General features: G+C 41.6%; 2 protein-coding genes across 2 annotated transcripts in view; both read left to right on the top strand.

The window, feature by feature from the left end:
• E2F3 (E2F transcription factor 3) overlaps window positions 1-6,822 on the top strand; it is a 31,241-nt gene extending 24,419 nt beyond the window's left edge. The window contains exons 4-7 of the mRNA XM_015424924.1: window positions 1,468-1,626; window positions 2,182-2,296; window positions 3,838-3,973; window positions 6,261-6,822. Coding sequence (XP_015280410.1) covers window positions 1,468-1,626; window positions 2,182-2,296; window positions 3,838-3,973; window positions 6,261-6,526 — 676 coding nt within the window. The 3' untranslated portion in view covers window positions 6,527-6,822. The remainder of the gene's footprint in view (window positions 1-1,467; window positions 1,627-2,181; window positions 2,297-3,837; window positions 3,974-6,260) is intronic.
• A 4,473-nt stretch (window positions 6,823-11,295) lies between these two features.
• Window positions 11,296-25,193, top strand: part of CDKAL1 (CDK5 regulatory subunit associated protein 1-like 1) — a gene marked incomplete at its 3' end in the record, with an annotated part of 297,209 nt that continues 283,311 nt past the window's right edge. The window contains exons 1-4 of the mRNA XM_015424921.1: window positions 11,296-11,351; window positions 13,769-13,813; window positions 16,631-16,800; window positions 17,089-17,201. Of these exons, the coding sequence (XP_015280407.1) occupies window positions 16,634-16,800; window positions 17,089-17,201 (280 nt within the window). The remainder of the gene's footprint in view (window positions 11,352-13,768; window positions 13,814-16,630; window positions 16,801-17,088; window positions 17,202-25,193) is intronic.

The raw sequence follows: 25,193 nt of genomic DNA, 5'->3' as shown, positions 1-25,193 counted from the left end.
TCACGGGGAACAGAAAGCAGGGGTTAAAGTGTCTTGGAACCATTTAAACCCCTGCTTTCTGCTCTTCACGAACTGCCACAAATGGCCTTAAAATTTATGGAAGCTCATGGCGGCTGTTCAGTTTGTCCATGCAGAATCCAAACACAAGAACAAAACAGATATAATAGCTTTATTAGTACCCACTAAATTGACACAAATTTGGTTGGCTTAATAAAAGGTATTACATGGATTTTGTATATTCCTTAGGATACAGTAGTAGGGTCATGTGGCTGGGAATGGTTACCCACGGCATGACTGAAGATATACCAGTGTGTGTGTGTTGAGTGCTGGGGGCCAACTGGAATGGCCATCTCCATCATATATTGCTTATGTCTGTTTAGGCGTCTCTGAGGGACAGACTAAATGTTATGTTTTTTGACTAGTTGTGTCCAGACCCAACTTGCTTTCTCTACAAGATATTCACTGAGAGGAATTAAGACCCAGAAAGAAGTCATACCCAATGGGAGTTTTGGGCAAAGGTATTTTAAATACGCCAGAAGCCTGATTGGGCTTGGAATGATGGTGTAGGTGGGAGGGGCTCCAGCCTTCACACATCCATCCCCGGCATTGTTTTCCTAAGCCAAAATGGCCAGGTGGGAGACAGTTGTTTGCTGTTCTCCTTTTGGGGTCAGCATAGGAATTGGCCACCTTGCAGCATATCTGAGTGAAACCTTTGCAGAGCCTCTTGCATGGCATCGGCCAGTGTAGAAAGGGGGCCCTGGGGATGAAGCCAGGCAGTGCAATGTGTTTCCTTCTGCTCCATTCACCCCCAGACTTCTAGTCATGTTCAAGCACAACAAAGCAGAAGGCTGTTTTTAATCTGATGGTGGAGGTTTGAGGCTAAAAGGCTGGTTTGCTGCACTGGAGGTCACTTGCTTTTTAGAGTCCAAAGTTGTGACTGCTCATACTGTGATTCTAAGCAGTATTACACCCTCCTAAGTGCATTGGCTTCAGTGGACCTTCAAGGGTGCAACTCTGCTCAGGCTTGTGCTGTCAGTGACCTAGTGGCTGACCTGAAATCTGAAACAGGGACTCACAGTTCATAGCTTATGCTCCTAGCTACTGTAGTGTGCACTTATACATGAGACGAACTTCTGATTTGATCCAGAAATGCAATTTATATGAAAAAGGCATTAGTTAGGAGGACATGAAAAGTGGCAAATAAGGGGACTTTTAACACTACCTAGGCAAATCCCATACTTTCTCTTAACCTGGAATTATCAGTTGTGAAGTGAAGATGTTGGATAAGGAATGGAGAACTTGTTTTATCTGGTGTGAAGTTTTATCTGGAATCCCCCTTCCAAAACCAAGTGAAGGAGTGCCCCGCTGTCTATCACTGCAAGGTCCCAAAGAAGTATCGGTTCTCTCCAAGATGGTAAACTGGGCTTCAGGAATAGGTCTGAACGGTCTGCTCATTTTGTTCTCTAGGGGCTGCAGTCTTTCTGATGATGGGAGTATGTTGGCACATTGTCAAGGCTTGTCTAAAGAGGTAATAGAACTCAACCATGAAGAGAAGAAATTGGATGAGTTGATACAAAGCTGTGCCCTTGACGTCAAGCTGCTAAGAGAAGATTCTGAGAATCGGAGATATCCTTTTAATGGTTGGGACTAAACTCCTCAGGGAAACGTGATGCTTTCACTAGCATAGACTTTATGTACTGCCAGGCTGACGTCTGGCACATTTGGGTATTGAGTGGAAGTGAATTTAATGGTAGCACCAGTGATACGTGGAATAGTGGTATGTTACAGTAGGTATAAGGTTTACCAGTAAGTATGGTAATATTTTAGAATAAGCAGAAGAGGTGTCACTTCTAAATAATGACTGGTGGGAGTTCTGCATTTGATGAAATAGAAGCTTGCAGCTGACAGCTGGAACTGTGCTGTGTATCCTATGAAGAACTGCAGCTTTTGGCTTTATTTTGTGTAACTGTTTTGTGCAGGTAGCTACATGGTTCTGGCTACATGGTTTTCATTCTTCGATGGAAGTTGGCTTAATTTTTTTTAGTTTCTATGATGCAGCATGCCAAACAGTAGTAGTTAAGAGGCTGATGGGCAACCAAATAGCATTTGAAAACCTAATCTGGTGTGCTAATACTTGTGACTGAAGTTCTACTTTCTGGGGAATTCTTTAACATGGTTCACATTAGCTTATGTTAGGTATGAAGATATTCGAGATATTAGTAGCCTTAAAGACCAAACTGTCATACTTGTCAAAGCACCTCCAGAAACAAAACTTGAAGTGCCTAACCTAGTAGAGGTAAGAATTAACTTTTCTTGTACCTACAGAGTCTCATGGTTATGGATTTTCCTTTTAAACCAACCAATCCATTTTCAATACTGCATGAAATTAGCAACTGCCCTTTACCATATTTGTATACATACTCTACTGAACTTGATAATTTTTTGTATATAAAAATAACTCCCTGTAGACAGAACTTCCTGTCCTTTTTTTTTTTTGGGGGGGGGTGTAATCTGGAATTTACAGTCACTGGGAAGTCAAATCTTCTGTACTTGATCATGTGATCTTGGCTTTTTTTCACTTTCTGTCCCTTTATCCTGCTTGTCTTGCCTTGTTCCCCAGCTCCTTGCTTATTCTGTTCCTTCACAAAGTGTTTTGCTACTAGCTTTCTGTGGCACCTCACTAGCTGCTGTAAGAGAGTGCCTTACGCAGGGCTGCTCACAATGCCTGGAACAGCTTCCATTTCATGTTTCCCTTTCAATCTGATTTTTGTTCCCTCGTTTCCTCCCTTGCTATTGCCACATGACTTCTGCCTTGCATAATCCCTTCAACGTTTGTAAGCCCTGACTATCATCAAAGATAGACTTCTGGGATTCTGTCTTGTCTCTCCACACTATAAAGCTTCTGGGGTTCTGAAATCCTTGTTTGACAGTAATAGCAGTGGCTTCCTGCTCACTCTTCACTGCAGTCACCCATGTTGCATGGCTTCTTGTACACTGAGGGATCTCCCACTCTCAGCATAAATTTTCAGTACTCTTTGAAAGATGCTAGGATAAGGTGAAGGTGGAAAATACCTACCTTTCACACATGGACCCATGAAGCTGCCTTATCTGGGATCAGGCCCATCAGTCCATCAAAGTCACTATTATCTACTCAGACTGAGAGCAGCTCTCCAAGGTCTCAGGTGGAGATATTTTGCATCATTTATAGCCTGATCCTTTTAACTAGAGGTGCTGAGGATTGAACCTGGGTGGGACCTTCTTCATGCCAAACAGAGGCTCTGCCACTGAAGGTGTGGCCCCTCCCCAAGAGGGGCATAGGTTGTTTGTAGATTAATTCTAATGAGTTTCATAGTTGCACAGCGCTCTTAAGTAAATGTATTTAAGAATGAAATCTTGTAGTTTTATATCCATTCTTGGGTACCTGAAAGCATTACTGTGAGACCCAGATAGCTCTTCCAAGAATGACTAGGATGAGAGCCCCAACCAAATAGTGTGCCATATTCATGCTTGATGAATAAATTGTTCAGAAAATGGTGATGTCTTATGTCATTGAAAGGGTACTGAATACTTTGAAAGCAGAAATGTATTACTCTCCTATATGGACTTGGTTCTGATTGCCATATCAGTCTTATTAAAATGAGCTATAACTTTAGCCACATGACCATGGAAATGTCTTTGGACAGCGCTGGCTCTTCGGCTTGGAAACAGAGATGAGCACCACAACCCTAGAGTCGGATTCGACTGGCTTTCGAGCAAGGGAAACTTTTACTTACCTTACTTATAAATAAACCTGTTGAAAGACAACATGCTGACAAGTGGGGTGCTTTCTCTCACCAGAATAAACGGATACACTTAGCTAGTACCCAAGGACCTATTGATGTTTACCTTTGTCCAGAAGAAACAGACTCTCCTAGTCCAGTGAAAACACACCATCAGGACCACAATGGGAATATCTCAAGAAACGTTTCCAAAGGTAATGTTTCAAAACAGTCTTGAGCTAAGGGACTGTCTTCAAGTGAAGATGTAACCGAATTGGTCATTTTATTTAGTGAATTTATAGATATCCTTCTATACTGAAGTCCCCAAGGTGGTTTACAATACAATAAAAACCAGTCAAATAACTCCAGAGCTACAGTTGGTCTGCACTAGGGATGTGCATTCAGTTCGGCTGAACCGAATGCACCCCCGAAAATGGCCCATTTGGGCGCCTTTTGGGCTGCTGTGGGCCGATTCAGATTCTTTGATCTGAATCGGCTTGCCACCAAATTTCAGCGGCAATTCAGCCCCATTATATCCTATGGGCCATTGAAGTCAATGGCAAAAACATAGGGTATATTCTTGGGGTTGGAGGGGAGGGGGTTTGAGGGAGAGGCTCCAAACCCGCAGGGTAGCTGCTGGTGCCTCTCCCCAAGATACCCTCCATGTTTCAAGAACATTGAACCAGGGGGTCCAATTCTATGGGCCCCCAAAGAGGTTGCCCCATCCCCTCCATTGTTCTCTATGGTGGGAAAATAACTTCCCCCCCACCATAGAGAACAATGGAGGGGATAGGGGCAACCTGTTTGGGGGCCTGTAGAGTTGAACCCCCTGGTCCAATGTTCTTGACACTTGGTGGGTATCTTGGGGAGAGGCTCCAGCAGCTACCCTGTGAGTTTGGAGCCTTTCCCTCAAACCCCCTCCCCTCCAGCCCCAAGAATATACCCTATGTTTTCACCATTGACTTCAATGGCCCATAGGATATAATGGGGCCGAAATTGACATTCGGTTGGCGGAAAGACTCCCCAATGGGGCCTACTGCCGAAATTGACATGCAGAAGTCTTTTTGCAGCCAAAATTGATTCTGCCTGATTCGGCCGAATCCGAAACGGGCCGAATTTTTTTTTTGGGCACACCCCTAGTCCATGCATCTCTGAGAGCCAAGCCTACGTCTCTGTGGTTAGCAGAATAAAGAAGTCTTGTAAGCTAGTAAGACTATACTGGTGGCCGGTCAGACTCTGGGGCCACAGCAGCCTCCAGCATCCTTTTTTCCTGGCCTGGTGTTAAGCCTCACTTATGGAGAGGAAGGGAGGTTCTAGTATACCCTTGACCCCCTTCTCAAACCATCTATCTCTCCCCGAGTATTGTGGATGCAGTCTGGCCTAATAAAGGATTGTCGGGTGGTGGGCTGACCCTGGACTCCCCAAATACCCTCTCTTCAGGGGGCGGGCCCATGGCGAGTGAAGGAAATCTGGGTGTGAATTACCTCCCTGGCTGGGCCCTCCCTCTCCTGCACCCCCTTCACCTGAGGCTTTAAGAGGCTGTTCTGCCATGTGTGCAGGCCCCAAGAGGCCCCAGGTGCTGCTGGTCTCCTCTGCCCTAATCCCAGCTGCACTCTGCTGCCTGAGCCTTGCGTCCCTTCTGAGGTGTGTACAAAATACTTCACCAAAGATCTTCAAAAAGGTAGCATTTATACAACAGGAATATTTTATAGTCCCAAAATATCTGATCAAAAATCACAATATAAATAAACTTACAGAATAAGGCTGAATGAATAAACAGCTGTAACATCAATCTTCAGGGTTCACCCAGGAAACACTTAAGGAACAAGAGAAAAATGATTCCAGTCAAAGGTTCCTGTAGTTCCCTTTCATGGAACGATCATGTTCCTCCCACAAGCTTCTTCAAAAAGTGGAATCTTATGATCACTTGCTTCCAAATCCAGGCATAAACAATATTCAGAAATCAGCATACAGCTCACAAAATCAAATCAGTTCAGACACATTATTCATTCAACCTTATTCTGTATGGATATTTGTACTGTGATTTTTGATTAGATATTTTGAGACTATAAAATATTCCTGTTGTATAAATTCTAGCTTTTTGAAGATTTTTGGTGAATCATTTTTTACACAATTTTGTTATTGCTATTCCTTACTGTGTATCTCCGGTTTGTTGTGTTTTGTTTCCTTTCTGAGGTGTGCACCAGGTGCGCCAGGCTCTGAGGCCGCTGCTCGTGCATTTCCAGGCATGACCTTGCCCTTGCTCCTTTCTCCGTAGCCCCTCGTCGGGCTGCCTGCTTGGGAAAGGCTGTTGCCCACCAGAGTCCCTAGACAGCATGGTATATTGACTGTGTGTGGTGAGGAAGGGCAGAGGAGCCAAACAAAGCATTATCTACTGGTTAAGTTTCTTTAACATTATGGAAGAATCTCTGTGCAATTCTCATTTTATATTTTCCCTTTGTAAAGAAACCAAAAACATTTAAACTCCGTTTCTGTTAACAGAAGTAACTTCTGATAATCCAGGAAGCATCAGCTCTTCAGTTACTACAACAGCCATCTCCCCGTTAACATCTCCAACTAACTTTCTGCAGCAGACGGAGGACCAAATTCCTTCAAACTTTGAAGGGCCATTTGTAAGCCTGCTGCCTCCCTTACTTCATGATGACTATTTGCTAAGTCTTGGTGAAGAGGAGGGCATCTGTGACCTCTTCGATGCCTACGATTTGGAAAAATTTCCTGCACTGGTAGATGAATTTTTGTACAGCTGATTATTCCTTGTTCTCCATTAAAAAAAAAAATCTAATGGCACCAGAATACCTGCTGTCATTCCGTGTTTCTTCTTATCCCCTTGCCTCTTAACCATGGCCCCATTTCAGGAACAGTGTGTAAAGTGCTGAGAAGTTTAAAAGGAATAGTCCAAACACAGACCTTGCAGGCCTCCTTGTCTGAGCGAATTGAATCCCAAATCCCAGTTACTTCTGATCTGGCAAACTTATTTTTAAAAATGCACACAAATGGAGTGAATATATCATTCTTTCCGTCTGACTTCTTACTATGACTGAAAGCTGCAAGAAGGGCTGAATAAACTGTTTTGTCGCATTAAGCAATTCTTCCTAATATTCAAGCCGTGCCTTGTGTGAAGAGTGCATGTCTCAAATCTTCAGTTGTATCTACTGTAACAAATATGAGGATGGGTGAGGATTTCAGGTTTGTTTTTGTTTTTTGCAAAATACAAAAAGTTGTGACATGGGTTTCTTCCAGCCCTTGCTGGAAATGTTTGAACTGTTCTCACTGCTCTTTTTCTGAGCTAATATACCTATTGTCTTGGAATGGAAAGAGACATCATTTTTCTTTGAAATATACCTTAAATGTATTATTTGTGGCAATCCTGGGTGAAACACAGAGATTGCTCTGATCCAACACAGTGCACATGGATGTTTTGGGTGGGTTTTTTTTTGTAAGTCTGCTGTTTGATGGGAGAAGGTGAAGAATAAACCCAGATCCTGATCATTTGTCTAAAAGCCAGTTGGCGAGATCTCAGTGTTAATCACCAAGATAATGGCCACTGGATTGGGCTGGGGAATGAAGTAGCAGCTATTTATGTATGACTGTATCTAGCTGGAGATACCTGGGCAGAAATTGGCTTCTGCGTGCATATAGCCCCTAGCTAGACCAGGATGCTCACTCTATTTCCCCCCCTTTCTTCCTCTTCAAATAGCAACGGAAAGTGTAAAGTTATTTGTGAAGAAATGACTTTTTAAAAAATAAGACACACAGTTCAGTTTTGCCATCCCTGGTTTGCAATGGAGCTGGTACGTAAAGTTTTCTGGTACAAAGTGGGGCTTTGTATTAAGTGCCTACTACAGTTGCACTGTGGGCTTTCTCCTCTAAAGGATGTTATTTTATGCCAACCTTCACTTATTAGCCACACTGTTTATTTCAGTGGAATAGTTGCCTCTGCTTCCAGTTTTGGGAGCTGATACAAAGCTGACATTTCACCCAAAGGAAAACACACACAATTTACCTGTTGGTACTGGACTGAGCTTAATTTATAATTCTTTGTTAGTATAGTATGTGTCTTTTCTAAAATCGATAGTGTTCATATGTCTTAAAATGTTGCCACTTTTAAGTAGTTGCCTATCCCAAGCAGTTAGCATTACTGTTCCCCCCCCCCATGCTTAATAAATAAAATGTTTTGTGTGTTTAAAATATATGTGCAGGTTTTCTGGTACCACTGAGATGCTGCTAATAGACACTCTCAAATGAAATGTCTGAGTAATAATATGTAAGCTGAATGAGTGAGCCTTGGAATATAATTGTGTAAAAAGGACAACAGATTAAGAACTGTTAAACAGTGTTAAGTATGTTTATAACTGTACAAAACATGCATAGTTTGTTATTTAATTTGTGTGCTTAGTCTTTAGTCATCTAACAGTTTTGTACAAATAGGAATTAATTTGTAAACCTGACCAGAATATTTTATAACTGGTTTGTAATTTCTTGAGACACTTAAAATGTGGGCCTGTAAATGAAATAAAAAAACAATATTTATTTTTTTTGTCTTGTAGAAGAAAGTAAAAGTGTGAGCATGGATGTTTTTATGGGATGAAGGGGGAAGAATGAAATGAAGGGCAAAAAAGTTATGCTATTGTGTACAAATGAGACATTTCCCAATGTGTGGGGTAAAGTACTAACCTTAATATAGCTTTGAGTTGTATGCTAGTTCTAAATTCTCCTGTAAAATAATATAAAAAGGAAACAAAAAATAGCTTTGCATTTGTAAAGACAACATGTTCTCTAGCTGTTACCTTGCCACTTCATATAACTATATATATGTAACTGGCAATTTTGTATGGTAATCAATAAAAAGCTTTATATCTGTATATGAGTATTGCCTCTTGAGTTACTGATCTGTGTTTGAAATCCAGTGAGTCTGAAATCCCTTTTACACCACTGAAGGTATATTCAGAGGCAGTGTAAAAATAAAAAAACATATCTCAGCAATATAAGCTGTCATGCTTTCCTAATTGGAAAGAGAACCTGACTGATCCAGCATAGCCGTGCTCTACCCCAGATAAGTTTAAGCTGAGTAGGACCTGGGTTTCTCCCGTACCGAGTCTGTAACTTCTGTGGGTATTCCTGGCTCAAGGTACGACCTTGTTTGCAAGACGGTCAACACAGTGGTCTGATCTGGGTAGTCAACAGTCTTTCACACAGCCAATGAGAAGTCCCTGGAAGGCTGAAGTACAGGACATTGAGACCAAGCCCTGTTTGCCTACTCACCCCCACTCTGGTATTCTGCAGGCTGCTTCCTCTGAACATGGAGATTCTGTGTAATCGTTGATGGACCTTTATTGTTTATGAATTCTCATGTTGTAATAGCCTTCATTATGTATGTTCTGTGACAGTGAATTAGAGTGAAGAAGTATTTCCTTTGGTTTGTCCTGACATCTATTGCTTTGCCAGATATCCCCGAGTTGCAGTGTTGTAAGGAAGGAACATTCTCTCAATGTTTTTCCATTTAATGCATAATTTTATAAACTTCTATCTGTTCCCCTCCCCCCTTTTGTCTTTTTATCAGAAATAAAGACTCCAAACTCTTTAGACTTTTCTTGTAATGAAGATGCTCTAACTTGTTAATCATCTGGACTTCCCATTTCTGCACCTTTCTGAGTTCTTCAATGGAATTTAAGATACAGTTACCAGAATTATATGCCCTGTTCCATAGAGCTTATATCTCTCTGTGTTAAGTGCTGTCCAGTTGCTTCTGACTTAATGTCAACCCTGTTGTATTAATGACCTCCAATACATCCTATCATTAGCAGCCTTGCTCAGGTTCTGCAAGCTGAGGGCCATGGCTTCCTTGACTGAGTCAATCCATTTTATATTGACTCTTCCTCTTTTCCTCCTGTCTTCAGCTTTTCCCAGCATTATTTTCTTTTCCAGTGAGTCTTATTTTCTCATGCTTGTGGCCATGTATGATAGCCTCAGTTTGTCATTTTCGCTTACAGGGAGAGCTCAGGCTTGCTTTGATGTAGAACCCACTTGGCTTTTTGGCAGTCCACGGTATCCATAAAACTCTCCTCCAACACCACATTTCAGATAAATCCACTTTCTTCCTGTCAGTTTTCTTCATTTTCCAGTTTTCAGACTAATGCATCTTAATGGGGAATACTATGGCATGAATTATCTTTTTATTTATGTTATTTATATAGACCACCTTTCTCATGGGGACTCAAGGAGGATTACACATAGTGTAACCCAGCTACAAAACTGCATGGGTTACATTAGCACAATCGACAAAATGGGACATTCAACACCTAATGTATTAGGAGATTAGAAGTCTGGAACCACCAGAAAGAAACAGAAGCATAGCATAAGTATTAACATGACACATTAAGGGATATAGGAATCACATAAATAGGATCCTATTTATAATAAGCATGTATGCAGGCAGTTGATTTTGCTCGTTTGCAGGCGGGCTACCTGCAGAAGCCCCTGCTGACATGAGCAGAGTTGTCATGGTGGAGCATAGGGGGAGAGGCGGTCCTGTAAATAAGAGGGGTCAAGACCATCTTTACACTAAGAATCTTACACTTCAGAGCTGTATAGGGGTATTTAACACCTGCTGTTTTCCTAACAATCCCCGGCATAGAATTTGCCTTTTTTAAAAAACCTGATACACAGGGTCAACAGTTTTCTCAAGGTTTTTGACCCCTGTCTGCATACAGACAAAATGGAGGGGTTTTTTCTTGGCCCAGTGTGCATCATTTTGCAGTTACTTACATTGATCCTTTTTTTGCCCTGTTTGGAAATGCTTTTTGGACTTCCTCCTGATCAGTCTTGGTTTAAATAATTTGGTGTTCTCTATAAACTTGGCCGCTTCACAGCTTAACACGGAATCCAGAAAGTTTATGGATGAACTAAATAGCATTATTCTCAATACAATCTGTGTAAGAGCCCATCTACTTCCCTCCATTGTGAGAAATGTCCACTTATTCTCTGCTTCCTATTGTCTAGCCAGTTTCTTATCCTCAAGGAAACCCATCTTCTGCCTCGAACCCTTGGTTGGGGGTCTTGGTCAAAACCTATTTGAAAGCCCATTTGTATGTCTACTGGATCGTCTTGTTAACTAAAATCTCCAAAGGGCAAGTCTGGACGAGGGAGTAAACCAGGGTTATCAGATGTCTTCTTTTTAGAGGACATGTCCTCATTTTTGGGGCTCTTAAAAAAAACAACATGAAAACTACGTCCTCTTTTTGGGTTGGAAGGTCAGGAACATTCCTAGTCAGTAGCAATTCTCACAGCTTAAAGAGTCGGGGTAATTAAAATGAGACTTGTCATCGTAATCACTCTGTCTGAAAAAGTCAGTCGGAAAATACGTCCTCTTTTTTGCTTTTCAAAATAGGGTAATAACCCTACGTAAACGCTACTGCCCAGACACGCTTAAGCCTCCAAGCTTTCCCTTCCCGTTAAGCGAAGGCTTGACCTGATTTGTCCTCTCAGGGATGCCGTCGTCAAGCTGTGACGTGGAAGGGGCGTGGCCATCGCATGGCCGCCTCGTGAAGCTGGAAAGTGCGCCAGGCGTTGCGGGTGAGTGTTGTGCTTCTAAATTCTGTCTCGGAAGGGGGGGGGGGGGGTTGGGGCGACCGCGAAAGAGCGGGTTGCTGCTGTTATGAGACGTTGCTTGGCTGGTCTTTTACTACTGGACGGGAATGGTTAGTTGGGATGTTTAGTTTCTGGTGCCCTTCCTTGCCCAGTCTCTTGCCAGGATTCTCAGAGTTGCCTTTTTAAGCTCTCTGTTGTTACGTTCTTTTCGGATACCTGCCGGTCTTCCCCAGTTGGAGAGGTTCGTTAACTGCATTGCTGTCTCCTGCTCCGTTTTATTTTCGTAATAACTCCTGGATGGTAGGTTAGGCTGAGAGATACTCTTTAGTAGTAGAGAGCCTCCGTAGTGGGGAGTTGAAGTAGACAGTGCGCTTGTAAGCAGGGTAATATCCTTCTAATTACATTGAAGTCAACTGGCTTATAAATGGTTAGTTCTGATTAGGATTCCGTAGTGAGTATGCTAGTGGCTGCTACTGTTAATTTCTTTCCTTATGTACTTCCAAGTATACCTTGCTTTTCTTCCCAATGGGGACCCAAAGTGGTCTACATTGGCCCCGTTCACACCATGAATTTGCCATGGGAGAGCCACGGGTGGTGGGCAGATTATCCCTGCGCAATCACACCCCAACATCTGGGAAGTGGAGCGCACTCGTGGCCAACCCGTGGCTTACTGCCAAAAATGCACAATAAAAAAGTAGTACCTCCAAAGTACTGGCAAACGGTTTGCCACCGGATGCCTCCGGATGCCTGCAATGTGATCACGCTGGTGCGCTGCTCCCCTCCGGCCCCTCATTTACATGCCGGCTCTGAGGGAAGGACCTGTGGAGTGCTGCCAGCGTGTCTGATCGTATAATCAAACTGCGCTGGGGCAATTTGCCACACCTCCCCCCTGCGATATCCGGCTCGTGTGACCGGGGCCATTGTTGTCCTCTCCTTCCTTTATTCTCACAACAACCCTGTGAGGTGGGTTAGACTGACTGTGTGACTGTCCTGAGGTCACTCAGCCAGTTTTCATGGCTGAGTGGAGATTCAAACCTGGGTCTCCCTAGTCTGCTACTCTCACCATTTCACCACTGCAGTTTCACTGCTGTCCTTCTTTTCTGTAATGCGATCACGATGAAAGATGTTGTTGATGCTGTCCTTCCCTATAGCTCTCTATAAAACAGTGGAGAATAATATTAATGAATCAGACAGTATAGGGAACATCAGTACTGAGAAATGCATAATTGATTTGCACGATTGTTAACATGATCTGTGCAGAAGGAGTATGCTGAAACTGAAAGCAAACAGGACAAAGCAGAGTTCTAGTTAAGACTCTGTGTTTCACTTCTGGAATTTTGCCTGGAGGAAAATTGTCAGTGAGCCTGAAGATGAAAATCTTCCAGAGAGATTTTGCAGGGTTAAGAAGAACCTGTGTTTGGAAAGATCCTGTATTTGGATAAATGCCAGGTCTCTGCCTAGTTCATTTTTCAGGCCCTCTCTCAGTCTCCCTCCAGTTATGTATGAAGTATTGTTTGAACAAACCGTAAATTAAGCACCTTTGCATAGGGGATATGTTTGGCTTAAAATTATTCCTGTCCTATTTTACCAGCACTACCTCAGTTGCTTACTGAAGGTATGCAATTACTACTACTAATTACAGTGATCCATGCGACTGTCACCTCGAGGCTAGACTACTGCAACGCTCTCTACATGGGGCTGCCTTTGTCGCAAATCCGGAGGCTGCAGCTGGTGCAGAATGCTGCAGCCAGGCTATTGATGGGTCTCTCTAGGAGGTACCATATTCAGCCTGTGCTGAAAGTGCTGCACTGGCTGCCGATAGCGTACCGGATCCGCTTCAAAGTGCTGGTTCTTACCTATAAAGCCCTATATGGTCAGGGTCCAGCCTATCTAAGGGACCGCCTTTCCCCACATGTTCCCCCAAAAGCACTACGGTCGGGGGCCCAAAACTTGCTGGTCATCCTGGGCCCAGATCTCCCCCGGGAGCTCATTCCACCAGGTAGGAGTCGCCACCGAAAAAGCCCTGGCTCTGGTTGCAGCTAATTTGAGGGCCCCAAGGACATCAAATTAGCTGCGACCAGGGCCAGGGCTTTTACGGTGGTGGCTCCTACCTGGTGGAATGAATATGTAAAGAAGATCTGATAAGCTGTCGCCATTCATGGGAGTACCACCTGGAATTGTGTTGATTCCATCTTGGAGTATGATATCAGTGACTGAGCACCATTGTTGTTTTTAAGTGTTAGTTGTTTTTATTATGTTTTAGATGTTTATTTATGGCACGGCTGATTACCTTGCCCTTGTGAGCCGCCCTGAGCCCATTGGGGAGGGCGGGATACAAATGTGAAAAATAAATAAATAATAATAAATATAAATAAATACTAAAAACCTTCTCTTCTTTTCAGGAAAAAAGACTATGCTGTAATTCCAAAGGTACTCTTTAAATTAAGGTATGGTTTTATTACAAACAGCTACTTAGAGTTGCTACAGTCTGCTTATATTTGAACAAAATCTGAGTGTATGGCCAAAGATCCTGATTGACAGTGTGCATGCAGCAGCCAAGGCATAGATTTTTAAAACAATTAGCATTTATGCTAATTGGGTATTTTGCTCTCAAGCATCTCATTGGTATGGCAACTGATTTTCTAGCTGGTTAATTATGTGCAGGTCATCTAGTTTGAGGGAACACCTGTTATGTGCACTACCTGGTTAATTACAGAGTCTCACGTTGAGCGGAATGTGTATGTGTGCTAAACCTTCCTAGTCTGATAGGGTTGAAAGTGCCTAAGAATACAGGCAAAAGATGACATATTTCTGGAGTTCTTACTTAGTATTTCTTACATAGTATTCAAAGTAAATTGACATCCCAGTCCTCTAAACAATATTCTGTGGTAGCTAGCTGCATTCCTGGGTTATGTTTTACAGCGGCAGATAGGTTTCATTTTTATTTAAATATTTACATTTCTAGCCCACCAATCCCAAGCGCATAAAATTATTCATATCGTTGGATTTGATTGTTGAAATATAACTTGTCTGTCTCAAGTATGACATTACATAATAAACATTTGAGCTTACAGTGTATATAGAAAATAATGAAAAGGAGCTTTTGTAACTGCAAATTCAGTTTTGGGGTTTTTGAGAAGGAACATCATACATCTGTTCAAATTGGCCCTGTGTTTGTGCATGGTATGTTGAAAATGCAGTGAAGATAGCTGAACGTGCTGCATTATTAGGGTGTCTGTTTTGTGTTAGCTGTTTTAATAAAACTGGAGGCACCTACAAAGGCAGCAGATACTTGAAATATTTGAGGGGCTTACTGTGGTAGTACTCTGCTAGTAGATACCCTGAACTCTGATAGAATCTATCTAGAGATGGGAAGGGAGGTCTTAATTTGGTTGTTGTTTCTCAGATTTCTCACTTAATATAACCAAGAATTGTTCATGCCTGTTCCAACTTTTTGACCTGGAAATGACACCATGTTTTGTTGCATTGTTTTACATTCTGCATCAACATGTTATTGTTTTTTTAAGCAACCACAATATTGTGTTGGATTCTATAGTTTGATAAATGGACATGATCACAGTGTTCGTTCAGCAGTCACCCAAAAAGGCATTGCCAGGGCCATAGAGGCCCCATGAACAAAAATGAACAAAGGTGTAAGTGACTTTATCTGACCCCTCTCCTCACTTCAAACACCTGAGCCCAGTGGCTTTTGGTCTAAATGCCTCTTTGGGCGATGACTGCAAGGGGAAGGCAGGCAGTCTGCCTGAATGAGTGCTTCCTGGTCACACAGCCATAGGATCAAACCCATTATATTTCTATTACGAGAGAATCATACATTTGACTGGTGTCCAAGATTGTCTTTATAAAGCTATGCACATATTTAATCAACAAGTCCAGCTGTGTGATTTAAGCCTATGAATCACCAGGTTCAAGATGACAGATTGCCACATTCCAAACAATTTGTGGATTTCTGCAGGCTGGAGGTGTTCCCTATCATAAATCCATTTGCTTATGCAGTTTTAATAAACCAGTAATTATGGACTCCTGCTGGATCTATAACAACATTGAATTGATATGTCTGAAGGCTGTTTCAGTGCTGTTTTGTAGGATTGTTTTTGTCTTTTGGGTCAGAGTGCCCTCAATGCCCTTATTTCTGCATAAGTAAACAGATAAAATCTGCAAATGATGAAGGTTAACATAAGAACAGCCCCGCAGGATCAAACCAGTGGTATATCTAGTCAAACATCCTGTCTCACAGAGAGACCAACTAGTTCCTCTGGAGGTCCAACGACAGGGCATAGATGCCCATGCCTTCCCCTGATATTGCCTCCTGGCACTGGTATTCAGAGGTTTACTGCCTCTGTATGTGGAGGTTCCCTTTAGTCACCATAGCTAGTAGCCACTGATAGACCTATCCTCCATGAATCTATCCAATCCCCTTTTAAAGTGGTCTGTGCCTGTGGCCATCACTACATCCTCTGGCAGTGAATGCCACATTCTAACCACTCGCTGTGTAAAGTGGTATTTCCTTTTGTCAGTCCTGAATCTACTGCCCATCAGCTTCACTAGATGCCCTCAAGTTCTAGTATTTTGGGAGAGGGAGGAAAAGGTTTTTTTTGTCTACTCTCTCCACCCTGTGCATAATTTTATAAACTGCTATCATCTCTTTTCTAAAGTGAAAAATTGCACAATCTTCAGCCTTTCCTCATACTCTCATTTTCTGGCTCTGTAGATCTATACAGGGGCATTATAATATCAGCCGTTTTATGTTCAGTCCCTTTCCTAATAATCCCCAACATAGAGTTTGCCTTTTTCACTGCTGCAGCACACTGGGTTGACACTTTAATTGAACTATTTACATCTTTTCCCCTCTCTGTCTCCGTAAGTTCAGTCTTGCTACTGAAATACCTTACTCCTATTCTTATTTAAAGCTTGGATATGTAACTTTTGTGCTGCTGTGTAAAAGTTTTGATTCAGTCTGGATAGTGCCATCCTAAACAGCTGTTCCCTTCAAAGTCATTGACGTCTTAGAAGGCATGACTCTAACTTAGGATGCTACTGTGAGTCACTTCAGCATTTGGAGTGATTTCTATAGTCATTTGAGTGGCATTTTAGAAAAGTGAGTTAAATCAGGGCTTGAGCTGAAGCTTGCATATACTTTATTATCAAATAGATGTGCATGATCATTCTGGGTTGAATGTTTTGACTGTGGTGGTGAGCACTGATGGAATTGTTTCTCATGTGATGTCTTTTACTCTATGTAGAAAATGCCTGCTGTCTGTGATTCTCTTCTTGAAGATATTGAAGATATTGTGTCAGCGCAAGACCCAAAGCCTCATGATTGGCGTTTCAGGAAAGCAGACATTATTCCTAAAGTGCGCAAACGCAATTCACAAAAGAATGTAGAAGCTGATGATGATCCTCCAAGTGACAGGTTTGTTTTCTTTAAAAAGTGGTTACTTCTAAGCTGAGAGATGAAAACTAATTGTGGTAAAACTGAATTCCTACCTCCTTCTCCTCCATTTCTACCTCTGCCCCTTCCAAGTAAGGAATTTAGGGGTTATCACCTGTCTCCCACTTTTTGGAAAGTCACAGGCCCGTTTTCTTGCTAGGTTTATTGCTTTCAGGTTATTAACATTTTCACAAACCACCCCTTTCTTTCTCCTGCTTCCAGAACTGTGTTCTCTCGTATCTCATTTAATTGCCTGTCTCTGTTTTACAGTGTTATTCCTGGTATACAAAAAATCTGGATACGTACATGGGGCTGTTCTCATAATAATTCAGATGGAGAATACATGGCTGGACAATTGGCCGCTTATGGATACAAAATTACAGGTACAGCTTGGCACTCTTGGTTTTTTCCCAAGTGTTCAGTCTCACAGAAATTTCAATACCCTGTTCTGTTTTCTTGCTGCTGATTACATTCTAAATATGATATATTGTGTACTCTTCAGGCTGAGTTAATTAACACATGTCAGTTAGATGTTGTTCTGAAGCAGCAGAACAAAGTTGGAGTCCAGAGGCACCTTTAAGACCAACAAAGTTTTATTCAAGGTAGAAGCTTTCGTGTGCATGCACGCTTCTTTGGTGCCAGTTTGGTGTAGTGGTTAGGAGTGCAGACTCTAATCTGGGAGAACCGGGTTTGATTCCCCACTCCTCCACTTGCATCTGGCTGGATGACCTTGGGCAAGCCGTAGTTCTGATAAGAGCTGTTCTTGAAAAAGAGCAGTTTCTGTCAGAGCTCTCTCAGCCCCACCTACCTCACAGGCAGTGTTCCCTCTAAGCTTAGTTGGTGTGAGCTAGCTCACAGTTTTTTAGCCTCCAGCTCACATATTTTTGTCTTAGCTCAGGAAGGAGGGTTCCAGAGCGAACTAATTGATGCAGTAGCCAAATCACTTGCTCAGAACTTTAATGCCAGTCGCTCACAAAGTAGAATTTTTGCTCACAAGACTCCACAGCTTAGAGGGAACAGTCACAGGGTGTCTGTTGTGGGGAGAGGAAGGGAAAGGAGTTTGTAAGCCGCTCTGAGACAGCTTTGGGTAGTAAAGGGTGGGGTATAAATCCAAACTCTTCTCTTCTTCTTCTTCAGATATAGTGAAACAAGACGTCCTCGTTCATTACATATTGGTATGGGGGGTTAGTTGCCAGGAAGGGCTAGTTAGAGTCAAGATACCTAAGTAACTGGGCAATTATAGCTGAGATTGGATTAAAGCACTTGGTAAGATCTGTGAATAGCAGCAAATTAGCATACAAATACATAAGTTAACAAACAGACTTGCGAACAAAGTCCACTCATACTCAGTTCTCACATCTGTTTGAGAACTATTTAGTGCAGTTCACAGATCTTACCAGCAACTTTAATCCAATCCCAGTAATTTATGCCTCTTTACTCTGACAAGCCCTTCCTAGCAACTAATCCCCCCCCCATGTCAGTTGTAAGATTTAAGCCAGTGGGGCAAGCTTGGCCTCATAGACATCTGGAAATGGAGAGACTTGCATACTGTTTTGTGTAGTTGCTGCACCAAGGCAGGTTCTCTTTTCTTCCACTGGACACAGGGATAGTCAGGGCAGAGCAGAGAAATAATCTAAATTAACCAAGGAGAAACACCCCCACACACATTTTTTTAAAACTTTGAATCCATTGAACACATTTGCAATCCTGCTTCTATTGCAAACTAAGGCAAGGAAACTGGGGTTCAAAACCCCACTCTCATCTTGAAGCTTGTTATCTGTGCCATCCAAAGCACAGTTACACCCTTCTATGTCTGTTTAAGTCATTGGTCCTAGAAAGGTGTAACTCTGATTAGGATTGCAGTCTCAGTCACATATGCTCAGTTTGATCTTTTTTTAATAATAATAATTTTTATTTGCTAGTTTAAGTGTACATTAGCATTGTTCCATTGTTTCATTTTGGGTATTTTTAACATTTTCTCCCTAGTCCCTCCCCCCTCAGTCTAACCTTCTTTCAGCCAGGAGCACAGAACTTGTAGCTTCCACTGAACGTCTTCTTTCTGTTCCTCTTTTATCCAGTTCAAATAAAGGGACAATTTTCCCTTGATCTGCGATGTCCTGACTTCCCATGGCAGATCCTGGTTGATTGTAGCTATTATATCTGACTGGACAAATTCAAACAGATAAATTATTCCATGTTCTTTCTGTCCATTTGCTTTTATCTTTCCACCCTATTATCACTGCTTTACCGGCTAGTATCATTGCTTTCAGTAAATCTTGGTTCTTTTTCTCTATTGTCTCATTACCTAGAGTGCTCATCATCATCGTTTCAAAATCTATATTCAGCTTTACCTGAAAAAGCTCATCTATTACTCTCAATATAATTTTCCATAATTTTTTAGCCTCGTGGCATTCCCATCACATGTGGGAGTACCATCCTTTTGCACTTTTACAATGCCAACAGTTTGGGCTTAGTCCTGGAAACATGTTAGCTAAGGTGGCTGGGGTTCTGTACCATTTGGTGTAGAATTTTAGTTCCATTTCCCTAAACTTATGTATTTTTATTCCCTTAATTCCTTCCATTAATTTTTTTGCTTTTTGTTCTGTTATTAAAGTTTCTGTACTCCATTTTCCTTGAAGGTGATCTATTATTCCTTCTTTATCTGAGATCATTTTCTTATATATTACTCCTGCTATTCCTCTTTTAGTTTTTTTCATTAATTTCTCTTGTTTCATTAATTCAAAAAAACACTTTTGGTAATTTTCCGCTTTTTTCGTCTCCCCTCATCGATTGCCTGTCCATTTTGTTGTCTACTGGGACATTAAAGTCTCTGGCCAGTATTAGGTGATCATAACTTAAAGGTTGTAATTGTCCTGCTAAGTCTTTAAAGAATTTTTCCTTAGCTCCGTTTGGGGCATAAACGTTAACAATCAAAGTTTTCTTTTGTTGTATTGCCACCTCCACAGCCACAAATCTCCCTTCAGAGTCTGCAAAAATTTCTTTTGGTTGTAACTCTTTTCTTGCATAGATTACTACTCCTTTTTTCTTATTACTGGCCAGAGAGTAAAATTCTTCTCCCAACTTTTTGTTTATCAAATATTTAGCATCTTGCTTTTTGACATGGGTTTCTTGTAGACAAATCAAATTACACTTCTGTTTTGAAATCCAATGCTTGATTCTATTTCTTTTGTTAGATGAATTCAGTCCATTAACATTCCAAGATAAAAGCTTGTACTCCATCATGTGTTTTTTATTATTTTATAAATCTTTTAACAACTACTGATGAAGGTTAAAACACAAAGTGCCAAAGCAAGATTATAGCTTTTTCTGATTTCCCTATATTAATTCTTAATCCTGATAACGCTTCAAAATCTTCTAATGTATCTTCAAAATCTTCTAATGTAACTTTCAATTCTTTAATTCCCTCTTTAGGGTTGGACACAATTATAATTATGTCATCTGCAAATAGGTTAATTTTCATCTCTTCTTTACCCATCCTGCATCCTTCTATTCTGCCTGAGTTTCTAATTCTTTCGGCCAGTTATTCCATTGCCATTATGAATAAAGCTGGTGAGAGAGGACATCCCTGTCTTACTCCCCTTGAGATTGAGAATTGTTCAGTGTGTTCATTATTCACCTTGACTACCGCTGTACCATGTCTATAAATTTCCTGAATTGTTTTTATAAATGATTGGCCTATCTCATATTTCGACATAATGGACCACAGAAATTCATGGGACAATGTGTCAAACGCTTTATATACATCCAATTTAAGTAATCCTATTTTCTTAAACTGACTATGGCATAATACATTTAGTATATTTCTTATAGGATGTGCTATACTTCTACCTTTCACAAACCCATACTGATCTTCTTTTATTATGTGAGGGATTACGTTTTTAAGTCTGTTTGCCATTATTTTAGTGAAAATTTTGTAATCCTGATTTAATAGACTTATTGGTCTATATGAACCCACTTCTTGAGAATCTTTCTGGGTTTCAATATTAAAGTTATTTCCACTGTCCTCCAGGTATTAGGGGCCTTTCTCCCTTTAATATAGTGTTAAACATTATCTGTAGTTCAGGAATTAATATTCTTTTCATTTCCTTATAAAATTCTGCTGTAAATCCATCTAAACCCAGGGACTTGCCAGTTTTCAAACCCTTTATTACCTCATCTATTTCTTGAACTGTAATTTCTTTCTCTAAACTTTCTTTTTCCAAGTCTTTTAGCCTTTTTTCCAAGTCTTTTAGCCTTTTCCAAGTCTTTTAGCTTATATGTGCTCAGAGTGATCTAAACTCACATGGGTAAAGTATAGGAAATCTTAGATGCTTCCCTGACTTCCTTGGAGGAAGAGGGAGATAAAAACGTGATAAATTCTGTAAAAGCAGAATAGCTTTGGAATTTTATCAAAACATCACCCTTTGACTACTGGAAACTGCTTGACTTCTAATGAACGACTGTATTTACTCAAATGCAGGACTGTTTCCCCCCCCCCCCCAGATATGCTGTCCAGAAAAAGAGAGAGGATCATCTTATATTCACATGCCAGTTGTTATGTCCAGTAATAAATTTTGGGAGATGTATAACATTTTTAGGGGGTTTCATCTTACATTCAGGGTTGTCTTTTGATTTAATACGGTATACATTTCTTGGTATTCTTCCACGACCAGAAGGTATTAAATGAAAGCTGAGATTTTTTGAGAATATACCAAATTTCCATTTGGATGGGTGTTCAGAAGCCTATTTATAGGTTCAGGTGGTAGATTCAGGTGGGTAGCCGTGTTGGTTTGAAGCAGTAGAAAAGTTTGAATCCACTGGCACCTTTAAGACCAACAAAGTTTAATTCTGCATATAAACTTTCAAACTGAGCATGCACACAAACGATTATACACAGAATTAAACTTTGTTGGTCTTAAAGGTGCCAGTGGACTTGAGCCTGTTTATAGTGAGCCACAACTGAGAACCTAGAGGACCAAACTGTACCATCAGAAGTCCTGGTAAAAAAATGAATAAATGTAGTGTCCTTTACTAATGGGCAAGTTGTGCCACGCAGGCTCCCCAGCTCGTATCATCTATGGGGGGGGGGACTCTTTTTCTAGATCATATTACACAACCCTCATCTGTGGTACCTAAGCCCTCCATTTGATTACTGATCTATTATTACTAGTGCAAAACTCAAGTTCATAAAATATGACATTTTTAATGATCCTTGTAGGTTATTACTTAGCTGATTAAAACCCACTTCTTGTAAACTTGGTTGATGCAATTGTAGAGCTACTGATGCTCCTATGTTTGTTTCATGGGGGTTGCTTTGAAATGATAATAGGCTGATCTCAAGTCTAACATGCACAAATGTAATTCAAGCATGCGATAGAAAGGTTTGGAAGGAAATGTCTAGCTGTTGTTCTCTAAATATGTTGTATAATATTGTAGGGTTGTGCAATGCTTGAGGAATCATTCTCTTCCATAGAACTCTCTCCTAGTGTATATCATCAAGGTATTTTGTAAACAGGAGGCATAGACACTCCCCTGTGTAAACTGAAAAGTTGGAACGCCTGCATTTTTTTTGTGAGCGGCTGTGAAACATTGCCCACCACTAATTCCATCAACATTAATTTTCAACTCTTCCCAGTGTATGTGTCTGAGAGTGCTTAGCACTTTTGGGGGACATTCCGCTCTCATACTGCAGTGGAGAAAAGCTGTCAAATTCACAATAGTGGCTCTCTTGCACACCCTTGTTTTATCTGCATCAACCAATATGGCTTTTACCAGTACAGATTTGTGTGACAGGTGCCCAGGAATTATGGGAGAAGAGGAAGATCTTGACTTAATTTTCAGTAGCTTGGTTTACATTTTTCCTCCAATGAATGTCACCTTCTCCTCCAGCAGGGGGAAGCAGGCTCGTAGCTACAGTGTGGCATCTCGGGGATAGGCCCCCTGACTTGCTGGCAAGGCCCCCTGACTTCCCATCCAGCCCACGGCCCCCGAACGGTGGCAGGTGCAGGGAAGGAGCCAGGTATCCCTTCAGTTCAATTAGCCAGTGCCCCCTAAGAAATCTAAATGCCCCCAAAGGCCTATATAAACTGAGGATTAGAAAAGATAAGAACAAATAAGGGCTGAAGGACTCTGATGTGTGCCTGAAACAAATGTTGAAATAACTTGGGGATACTCTGGGGATCTCTATAAACAAAGGGATGGTAAAATAATAATAATTTAGCATAACCGACTAAGTTCATTGTATTATTGATTGTTTTTTGAAAATAGCATGATGATGAGATATTGATCTCCTACTCTTGGGTTTTTTGTTAGTTGTGTGTGTGTCTTCTGTTTCCCCTAGTTGTAGTTCCCTTCCCTATATTTTCTGTTGTAGTTTTGTAGTCTGCAAAAAAACCAATAAAAACCTCCCACTAGGGGGATTGGGGGAAAAAAAGAAAGAAATCTAAATGCCCTCCTGACTTAAAAAATACTGGCTATGGGCCTTGGGGGGAAAGTCATCCAGATTGGTTAGGTCACGCCTCCTCCAGCTCCAGGCAGGTGCTGTGGAGATTTTCTTTTCAGGTTACTCCGGGTTCCATCAGCCGACCCTCCAGTCTGGATAGCTCGGCAGCTCCGACAGGAAGCTCCAGCCTAGCTCCACTTTCTGGATGGAAATAAAATCTTAAATAAATTCCAGAATACTTACAGTTTTTGAGATAGAAGAGATTTGCAAAGCTGCCATGTCGTCTACCTTTTCCACCTTTGTCCAACATTACAGAATTGACCATTACAGAATTGTCTCTGCAGAGACGTCCTTCAGCAGAACGGTGTTGCAGCAGGGGGTGGATTAGGATGGAAAGGGCATGATCCCTCCCTGGGTGACAGTCGGGGCATATAACCAATCTGGATGACTTCCTCCACTGAAGGAGGATGAAATGTTGGAACCTACCCGAAGGTTTCTTCTCTCATTGGAACAAAGTCATCCACTTCCCATCCAGACAAACAAAATGAAATTAACGTGCTCAAAATATTTGGAGCTTGGGCTATGCTGAGACCGGAGGGTCAGCCGATCCAACCAGGAGGAGGAGGAGGAGAAGAAGAAGAGATTGGATTTATACCCCCCCCTTCACTACCCAAAGGAGTCTCAGAGTGGCTTACAAACTCCTTTCCCTTCCCCTCCCCACAACAGACACCCTGTGAGGTAGGCGGGGCTGAGAGAACTCCTGACAGAAACTGCTCTTTTTCAAGAACAGCTGTGCCAGAATAATGGCTTGCCCAGGGTCATCGAGCAGGTGCAAGTGGAGGAGTGGGGAATCAAACCCGGTTCACCCAGATTAGAATCCACGCACTTAACCACTACACCAAACTGCAAGAAAATTGGCATAGCCCTGCATAGCATAGGCATGACCAAAATAATCTGGATGACTTCGCCCCACTGAAGAGAAGAAACCTTCAGGTAGGTTCCAAGGTTTTATTTTTTGTTTGTTTGTTTTTTGGGGTTTTTTGTATTTTTTTTTGTGTGTCCGTACCTGGAAGGCATGTTGACCTCTGGTGACTGACCCCGACTTGGGGGCCTGGAGGGTATTCAGAGAGGTGACTGAATAAAGACTGCCTCTGTCCTCCCAACTTGGTATTCCAAGAAAGTCTCCTATCCAAGTACTAACCACAGTCAACCCCGCTTAGCTTTAAAGATCTGATAAGACTGGGCTTGCCTGGGCTATCCAGGTCGGGTTCCAATGTTCATTTTGGAGCATTGCACCTTATCAAACACTGAAGATAGTATGACTGACTGCTCAGAGGCACCTTTTCACTGAAACATTAAATTGTATGTTTCATTCTTGATGGCAACAAATGTTTGCTGCCAGTGGCAGTTGATGTTTTTGTCATTTTTGGTGGAGAATAAAGACACAAATATGTGTATTTTCAATTCAACACCTATGATCTCATAATCTACTCAGTTAACATCCTGTGGCGATACCTATGTTGAGCTTCATTTTTAGGTTATCATGACAGAAGCAGGTGTTAATGGGCTGCAGGAAGCACGTTGTATGCTTCATCTTGACCATAGCATGACACTGGTTTTCCACTAAGAACAAATTTGGCTGAGTTGTACTAAGAGATATTGTCTCATGTGTGTATCCCGATCTGTTGAACAGGGCATTGTGCTTTACTAATGAATCGATTGTGGTCAAACTGAGACCGATAAAGGAAAGCCAAGTTGGCTGATGCTTTAGTGATGGGAGAAAGCTTCACTTTAATAAAACAAAAAAATCATCTCTGTTAACTTGGTGGCCCAGGACCTGTGGATGGAAGAGAATGCTTAGTGCTGCTTGAGCATACTAGGACCCGGCTTTGTTCTCTGGGAGCAGCATGCCAACATCTGTCCTGAAACAAGC

Source organism: Gekko japonicus, unplaced genomic scaffold (genome assembly GCF_001447785.1).
Source record: "Gekko japonicus isolate JY-2015 unplaced genomic scaffold, Gekko_japonicus_V1.1 scaffold1517, whole genome shotgun sequence".
Classification (NCBI taxonomy): domain Eukaryota; kingdom Metazoa; phylum Chordata; class Lepidosauria; order Squamata; family Gekkonidae; genus Gekko; species Gekko japonicus.
This window is presented reverse-complemented; position numbering and strand designations above follow the sequence as displayed.